Here is a 9,729-nt window from a genome sequence, read left to right as displayed (position 1 = left end):
CCTCTCATCCCTAAGAAATGTAACACATTCTATAATAAGATCATAGCTTGGAATTTTATAGGGGGGACCTCCCTTCTTACCACTTTTCCGAAAACATGTAAGACTTTCTATAATAGGATCATAGCTTTGAATTTTATAGGATGGAAATTTGCTTCGGATTACTTGAACTACAAAAGTCTGGTTCTAAGGCTCCTTTTCAAGTAACGGCTTTTTTCTAAATGAATCGTTATATGATGGCGAACTATAATCACTAAAATAAGAATTGTATCAGTCGATCTGGTATCGGCCTTGCTCAGCTATAATTTTTTTATTTGTTTTAATTTAAAATTGTTTTTTTTTTTTTTTTTTAAATTTTCAATGAATTAACAAAACGAAGTTTTCGCTTTTGCAAATTGTTTGTTTTTTTTTTTTGTTTACAGGCACTCATAAAGTTCATTGTAGCGAAGATTTAATGCGCGTTGAAATTGGTTTACCCGAAATTAATGAACATGAAACAAGCAACAGTAGCACGAACACTGCCAGTAATAGTCAAAACTTTACTGAAGAGCCACAAATTTATTTGGAAGGCCTTAAAGGTTATCCGGATGAACGTTGCCATCCTGAAATAAATGCGTCTTTGGCCATTTTCCGTTTATCGTTAAGTGATTTCTATGAATGCGGTGTCACGCGTATGGTTAATCAGTTAACGGTAAATAACAATTATTAACCATATATATGTATATGTTTTTATAGTTCTTGTCTTTGTTTGTTTGTTAATTTTTTTTTTTTTTCTAGGGTAAAAAAGTCTATTACCACAAAATTATTATCGAATCTCAAAATGGCAAAGAAATAGTCAGTGTTAAATGCATTACCACTGGTCCGGTTTATAATCTAATGATGAATAAAACTAGCCGCGAGCCACCACGCTTTATACTGCAACAACAACAACAACAGCAGCAGCAGCCGTCATCATTGCAACAGCACCACGACATTACGCGACGTGATGTTTTACCGGCTGGCTTTCAAGAACCCGAGTAAGTTTCATAAAAGTATGGCAAAAAAACCGGCTTGTTGTTATTTATTTTTTTTCTTTTATTATAATAGATTTTTTTTTTTTTTTGTTTTGTTTGAATTATTATTTAATATACTTTTATTTTTTTATTTTTTGTTTAATAATAACCAAATAAGTTTTATTATTAATTATTATTTAATAAATTTTTTTTTTTTTTTTTTTTTGCTTTATTGATTGTAGAAAAAAATTGAGAAAATTATGTCAGTAGAAATGGTACAATGATCTCTCTTTTTTTATTTTTATTTATTTTTTTTTTTTATATGGTAAGTGTGCACAAAAAATTATGTTAACCCTTTGCCGGCTGAGTTTCCATTACTGCTCAACTTTTATGAAAATATTAAGTATTTGCAAAAATTTTGATCAGGAATTTCTACCGATAAAATGATAAAGAAATGGGAAATACCAGTGTACATAACGGTTGATTTTAACGATCCTCTTCATAAAGTAACTGGCTTCCATTTTACATTATTGATTTAATCGCACACTAAACTCCTGCCTTACGCTGGCGATTTATTTGAACAGGGTTGAAAAGGTCCTTCTTAGTGAAGTTTACAATAATTGCAGAGAGATTCTATTCATCAACGGAAAGTGTTCTGCCAAGGACCAGTGTTCTTTATTTAGTAGAGCAGGACAAGAGTGGAAAAAATGTTCAACTGGCTTGTCAAGCAACCAATCTTAAACGAGATCACTTTGTACATTCCATTAGACACCAGTGATAAAGTAAATACTTTATTCCACTTTAATCCTACACCATCCTCCATGTCGGCTTGCCAAAATGGAGGACAGAGAGAAGTGGACAGAGTTCGTCCTTGAGTGAAAACATGTCGCTGTTTCAAAATTTTATCAAAATATTTCGAAAATTTTGAACTTTAGGTTGAAGAGTACATGAACGGACGGACAGACTAATTTAGTTCGATTCAGAAAATGATTCCGAATTAACCGGTATAATCAAAGATTGGTTTATCTTAAGTCCTTCTGACTGTTGCATACATCCGCACAGACTTAATATGATCTCGCATCACAAGTGGTCCAAGGTATAAAAATATATCTTTCGCAAATATTGAAATATTTTTTATGCCATTTTGACCATTTGCTTATGTTTATAGCTTATTCTGTTCACTTTTCAGTCAGACGGGATAAGGATCGGTACTGAAAATTTATATATTTCTAATCGCTTTTGCGTAAATGAAAGAATTTTTCATTTCTCTTTGTGGTGGTTGAAGGTTTAAATATTTTTCTTTTTTTTATCTACCCATTATCCTAAAACTAACCGAGAATCGTTTAATAAGTAAAAACTTCGATTATCCAGATATTGTTTTGAAGAAAGGAGAACGAAGAGTGGATATTAATCTTTACTGTTATTTAACGGCTACTATGTGCTATGTGCTATTTTTATCACTTAGAACTTAATGCCGTGTAGCTGGTAGTAAGTATGTGAGGAAAAAGATAGCTCGTCAGTGTTACTCAATACTATTTAGCAACTTTCTTGCTTTTCCTAAGCATTCTTTGGTTTTCAAATGGAATTCTTCCAGAAAGCGCTTAAATTTAAATCGAAAAGTAGCAAATCGATGAGAGATTATAATTACTCCTTGAGTGCTAAAAGGGAATAAATTGAAATATCGAAAAGGATGAACTTTTGGCGCAAAAAAGTGAAAAAAAAATATGATTTAAACTCTCTATGTAGAAGAATACTTCAATTACAAAAAACACAATGATAAAACAAGTTTATGAAAATGTTCAATGACGAGCAAAAAAAACCAAAAAAAAAAAATAAAAAGAAAAAAAGATTGCATTACTAATCAAGTGCAGCTGATAAACGTTAACGCTGTAATTTATTTTCTAAAATGTATAGTAACAACGTTAATAATGATAATTATTTTGACCGGATATACATAAGAGCGATAATTTTTTATAATTCATATGATGCTCTAATATGTATATACACTTTATTTTTACTTCATTCGTTCTGTTACGCACCTGGACATCATCAGTCATTCGGAAAACATATAAATTTTAATAAATCATTGACGTTGACGTAAAATTTTATGTAAAGCAATGCAGACAAATTCTTACGCGTGCATACACCTATATATGTATATATGCGTAAGAATGGATCTGCATATATATATTTGTGTATATATATATATATGCGTAAGAATGGATCTGCATATATACGTATAGCAAGAGCTTGCATGTATTTTGATCAGCGGCATCTATTGATGAGAATGATCAAGCAATTAGAAGTATCAATGTACACAACGGTTAACGTCATCGTTGATTTTGTCCTCACTCTACATAAAATAGCAAATTTTCATTTACTATTATTGGGTTATTCAGTACATACAGACGCCACGCTAACCATGGAAAGCTCAAAGCTTGCATTTTCATCATTCATTACTTTCGTTGTTTGATTTAAAGAAATCTGCTGTTGAAGCCCATCAAACAATATTAGAAGCTTATGGAGATGCTTCTTCATTCTATCTCAACTACCGATCTCAGTGGTGATTTTAATGTCAATGACGAAGAACGGCTTGGGGGAGCAAAAAGTTCGACGGCAAGACTTATTGACCCATACTCTCAAAGATCATGCGAATAGCTTAGCAATTGACGAATCAACTGGTTCTAGACGTTTACATGCAATGGGAAAGATCAAAAGGAAGGGAATTGACTGAAAATGCCATTTCGAACTGCTTCAAAAGCGGAATATTTATGCTGCGCATATGGTGGGATCAACATGGTATAGTGGGTTAGGTGCTCCTAAAACCGAATGAAGCTGTTACTTAAGACGTCTATTGAACGATGTATTGTTGCAAAAAAGACCAGCAATAGCGGTTAAAAGATGCAAAGTCATCCTATTGCCTGAAAACGTTCGGCCATACGTGGCAAGAGTTGTCAAGGACACATTGTCGCAGCTCGTATGGAAATTTCTGCTGCATTCAGCGTAGTCAACAGACATTGCGTCTTCTCATTACCACTTTATCAGATTACCATGTCGACGCATCATGGCTTTTCAAATGCTGAAGAAATGCAAAAATGCGTCGATGATTGGATCGCTGCTAGATCGATATCGTTCTTTCGACACTGCCTGGTCATGTCAAACGGTCTTGTAGTTTCCAAACAACGACATTAGAATCTTACTAACATTCGTTTAATTTAAATGAATGTCAAATTCGAAATCTTATTCCTTCATTCATCCGTCTTGAACGCGCCCAAGTTAATATGAAAAGTTAAAGCATAATACGTTTGTACATAGCGTGTTTTCCATTTCTACAGATCAAGTTTTAATGTGGCCGGGTCTCACATGGTAACACAACTTTAAAAATATGAAAACAAAAAAAACATCATCCGGTCTAACATAACAATGTTGACAATGCCGTCAACCTTCAAACGATAAGTGTCCCAATTTCATGACATTCTGACGATGAGTTTACAAGTTACAACTGTTTCTAAGCAAAAAGTGGAGATCAGCCGGCTTTTCCCACTAATGCACTTGAAAGCAATCAAAAATTACGCATCTAACGCATACGCTTTATGCAAAGTGAAAATAAAATTCCCTCCATTTCCTTACTGATATCCCACTTTTTAGTGGGAACATTTTTTTATGTTCCCATTACACTAGAACAATCAGAGCACCTTTTGGATACTTGGAAATTTCGATGACTCAGAAATTGTTATACCTTACATAACTTGTGGCATATTAAGGGTATATTAATTCTGTGCGCATATATGCTGCACTCACAAGGACTTGAAATAGAGCAACATTTTATTATACCGAATATGTCAGGATCAGTTTCTGAATCAATTTAAGTGTCCGTCTATTCGTCCTATTTCATAGTGCTCACCTTACAGATATTTAAGAAATTTTAGTACATGGTATAAGAATATATTAAGTTTGTGAGAATGTATGCAGCACCCAGAACTACTCGAGAGAACCTTTTATAATACTGATCACGTTAGGGTCAGTTTCTGAATCGATCTGAGCTTGTCCGTCCGTCTGTCCGTCTTATTTCATTATGTTCAACTTACAGATATTTAAGATATTTTGGTAGATGCCGTAAAGGTATATTAAGTTTGTGAGTATGTATGCAACACCCTGAAAGACTCGAAAACATTTTACTACACCGATCATCTCACAATCATTTTCTGAATCAATCTAAGCCTGTCCGTCCGTCCTTTCGTTTTAGTGCATTGCTTTCAACTTATAGATATTTAAGATATTTTGGTACATTGTCATATTTTGCCCTAAGGAGGAACGCTCCCAATTGGACAACTTTTTCGATCACTACCCACACACACACACACACACACCTCATTTTGAAAAGTCGTTATATGAATAATAAGTGTTGGACAATAAAGTTGATGTTGAAGCCCACTATAATGTCTTGACATGTTTTATATATATGTATATACATGTATGTATCTGACATATTCAATTAATATTTAATTTTTCACATACTTTTTAATCAATTTTTACTTTGCAATTTTTCATCGTTGGCCTATAATGCTAACAAAGCATTGTATATAATTATGTTATCTTAAGATCGTGTGTCATCGTTTATGTGATGTGCATGTATTTGTATTGATACAACATACCATGCAATTTGTGTTATAAATTTTACTCTTGTTTTTGTTGTTAGTGTTGTTTTTATTCTTGTTGATGGTGGCAATTCTTAGTAAGAAGGGATCATTCATCACATGGAATATACGCATGTTTCGCCTAGAGGAGTATGTATCACATCAAGGAGCTTCATTTGAAGATATTAAAAAAAAAAAAAAAAAAGAAAAAGGAAAACAATTCATCACTTGTTGTTATAGTTGTTATTGTTTTTTTCTTTGGTTTTTTTATTTTTTTTTTTTTTTTTCACAACATATGTTATCATAAATATGATAATTGCCAGTTGTGTGAATATGTAAGCTTGCATATATGTGTGCGTGTGTGCATGTAGATGAATACCATTGAACTTACCTATGGAATATCGAGCAAGTCTTGTTTTAAGAATAACACAACCCTGACGGTGTTTCCTTTAATTAAAAACAATCTGCAATGTTGTCTCTTAACAATTTAAGTCCTTTACGGAAACAAAGATATTTCTAAACGCAGACGGAGGCTTTTTATGCTTTACACCACTTGTGGTGCAGGAAACGCTATGCTTATGCGGATCTGTGCAACACGCAAAAGAATTTAGGATAGAAGATCAGCTTTATTATACCGATGGACTCAATATTATCTCCTCAATGGTGTAGTTAATCCGCCAACGAGGATAGTTCTTCTCAACAGCATCATTGTTGGCTTCTTAGGATTCAAGCAAAAAAAAATAAACAACTGGGCTCTTCCTCAGTATCCGTAGATGACACGTCGAGCGGAATGCTGAAAGTTATGTCATCAATTCCGAATGTTTTGTGTACTTGTCAATATCAACTTTCGCAAGCCAACAGAAATACTTTGAATCGCCACCCAATTGTCACAAAATCAAGGAAAACGGATGAACTCAGATGCTAATAGACAGTGTTACCTTCACAAACCTTCAAGGTGATAAAGTTCTCTCCGCCATTCGTTACTAAAATAATCATTACAAACTGCTTTCGTCTCAATCTGTCCGTCTGTCCATGTGTTCATTCGTTGATTTGCTGATGACAATTTGAATTTCATAAAGCAGACTGAAAAGCTCCATCATGCCTATGCTTATTTTACTTAAAAAAAAATTAATAAAAGTTGTAACAACTTTTCTTCGACAAATTACAAAGTTGAAAAAGTGCGAATATTGTAATCAGGCAAGACCAACCATTAGATACCCTAGGCCTACGCTTTGCCCAGTACAATTATTCATTCGTTTTGGCGATAGTGCACCAGACATTACACACTATTTTAATTCAAAGCGTACTTTTCATGGCAGCCCCCATGTTGGAGGATGCCCCAGATATAACATGGCGTGATCAAAATTTTTGCAAACTTAGTTTACCTCCCAAAGTTGTTAATATTTTTCAGTTTCCGTCGTGGAAAACTAGAAATTGAACTTTCTTTCCATATTGGCGCTTACTTTTTATGATAGCTCCTATATACGTTAGGATCTAAAAAATAGACTTATGCTGTCCAACTCCCTTACCGTTAATTTTTGTGCTAAATTTCTACGATGGATTAATTATCAGTATAAAATATTAAAAATTAAACCTTCTATGGAAGGGCTTACTATTCGTTAGAAATATTATATAGCGTGACTTTCAAGAAATAGATCTATGTGGTTCAACTTTCTGCCACTTAATTTTCATGTTTAATTACTACATTGAACAAATTTTCATTATAAAACTTCCAAAGAATCCTTATATGCGTTGGTATCCAAAAAACAGACTTATATGGTTCAAATTTGGTAAGGATTTCTAGTCTATGTCAATTTCCTATTGTGAATAATGAAATATTGAAATTTACACCTGTTTACTATATAAAGATTCAGTTTTCGGAGGAAGCGTTATATGAGAGGGGTTCAAAAAATTCCTGTAGTTGGATGAAAGTTTTCACACCAATTTAGAATACCCACATAATATTAATTAAGTAAATTGCGTGGAAGTGATCGAAAAAGTGGACAGATCCGAACCATTTACAATAGGATTCATACTTGGGCCAAATTCGTCTCTATACCCAGCTTCATCAAAATATCTCAAAAATTGCGGCCTCTAGCTTGAATGGAAAAAGTACTTGGAAAGACGGACAGACTCAAAAAATGATTTTGAATGGGTCGATATAACGGTGTGTACTACAAAAACCCGCACAAACTAATACACCCATAACGTACTTAAAATCAATGAAAAATGTATTTTTACTTGAAATGATGGGCGTTTAACTTCACTTCTTACTTGTTATCAGCATCACTGCTGGCCTTCTTCCTTTGATTCAAACACATGGAAACAAGCAAGAAAACAATCTCTGCATGGATTTAGGAATTTCTGTCTGGCTATCCGTCCGTATCTGATTTATTCACCGAAACTCTGACAGTCTTTCACACACCAAAAATTGAGTCAGAAAACGAAACACACAATAGATATTCTAGGCCAAGGAGGGAAGACGCTGCCAATTCACTCTAGTCAATAGGTTTTTTAATGTATACTAGATATTGATCTTGAGGACTTAAGGTCCAGACTCGCTAAAAGTTCAATTCAAACAAAATATTTTTGAAAACCCTTTTGTGGGTTACTTGCTCTTCGATTGCTTTTCAATTTTTTCTTTATATTTTTCGATTACAGTGATTTAGAAATTACCACATCGTTAACTGAACGAGCACCAGAACCACGTCTCGCCATTGGAGTCAGTCAGAATGGCAAACGTGTCACAGGCGATTTAACAGTCACTCCCGGGACACCTTTAACTATGGAAATTAATTTAGATCGTGATTCAGCTCCCGTTTATGGCTTGGGTGTCAACTATCTAGAAGTTACGGATACACGACTGCTTTCGGAAACTATTATTTTTAAAGGGTATTTATTACGTGAAACCTTAGGAGAAATATTTTTCTTAATTATTTTTCATTTTCATTAAGATGTACGGTCGATCCTTATTTGTTTGAAAATTTCAATACCATCGATGGGGATACATTAAGTGCTAAATTTAAAGCATTCAAATTTCCCGATTCCTCCTACGTACAGTTCCGTGCAACGGTTAACGTCTGCCTCGACAAGTGTTTAGGTACTCAATGCTCGAATGGACAAATCGGTTATGGACGTAGAAAACGTGAAGTTAGCGATACGAAGCTAACACCTTTAATGGATACAAATAAAGTTTACGAAATATCACTGGCCATGTTTATCAAAGTTAACGATGTCGAAGGAGTGAACAGAAGTAAGTCACGTCAGCGAGTCAAGCATCAATAGAATAGATAGATAATATATGAATGAAATATGAAAATATTTTCTTTACCCTAAACCAGATGAAGTTTTACGTTTGGAGGAGAAATTACGTGAATTGAAATTAGCCAATCAACGTTTGGCTCGTAACAGTCGCGGCAATTTCGCTGAACCTTTATTGAAAACTACTGCCGAAGAACCGCAACTGCCGTCAGCGGTGCCAGCTTTTGTAGTCGATGAAAAAGAATTGGAAGACGCCAGCAGCGGTAGTCTGTCAAATGCTAACAATTTACTATCAATGGTGATATTAATGCTTTCCATTCTTCTAATGTTTTGTAAAAATTTGTAAATAATTTCCAAGAAAAAAAAAAAAAAGAAATCGAAAAATAATATAAATCTGTTCTTTCTTAAATAGTAATTGATCTTAATTTAGCAAAACTAATTTAAAAAAAAACAAATTATTTTTGTTAAATTGATACAATTCTTATAATAATCTTAATTTTAATCAGGTTTTTGATATAGAATTAAAAAGAATTTTTCAAAAATTCTTAATAAGAAATTAAAACGAAATATTGAGAAGAAAAAAAAGAAAAAATTACTGCCATTTTTTTGGTCTCTCCTAACAATAATATTTTCTTTTTATAAATATTTAATAAATTCGAATTAATACTAGTTTATAGATTTGAGTTAAATTTTTATTTTTGGAAAAATCTGTTAAATTTCCAATTATAAAATTTTTAAATTAATTAAGCACTACTAGTCTACTAAGTTTAATTACTAAGCATAAATACAAGCGAGAAATAAAATGAATATTAGTTATTAAAATAATTAAAATTAAAAATTAT

At 33.1% G+C, this 9,729-nt stretch overlaps 1 protein-coding gene across 3 annotated transcripts in view; it reads left to right on the top strand.

The window, feature by feature from the left end:
- The window catches only part of LOC119638643, a 62,018-nt gene extending 52,747 nt beyond the window's left edge, over positions 1-9,271 (top strand). For all 3 annotated transcript variants that reach the window (XM_038035547.1, XM_038035545.1, XM_038035546.1), the window contains 5 exons: positions 420-688; positions 775-1,013; positions 8,288-8,518; positions 8,581-8,879; positions 8,968-9,271. In XM_038035547.1, the coding sequence (XP_037891475.1) occupies positions 420-688; positions 775-1,013; positions 8,288-8,518; positions 8,581-8,879; positions 8,968-9,233 (1,304 nt within the window). In that variant the 3' untranslated portion in view covers positions 9,234-9,271. The remainder of the gene's footprint in view (positions 1-419; positions 689-774; positions 1,014-8,287; positions 8,519-8,580; positions 8,880-8,967) is intronic.
- Positions 9,272-9,729: the final 458 nt, after the last annotated feature.

This window comes from Glossina fuscipes, unplaced genomic scaffold (genome assembly GCF_014805625.2).
Source record: "Glossina fuscipes isolate IAEA_lab_2018 unplaced genomic scaffold, Yale_Gfus_2 91, whole genome shotgun sequence".
Classification (NCBI taxonomy): Eukaryota; Metazoa; Arthropoda; class Insecta; order Diptera; family Glossinidae; genus Glossina; species Glossina fuscipes.
Note: the sequence above shows the minus strand (reverse complement) of the source record. Positions and strands in the feature narration are given on the sequence as shown.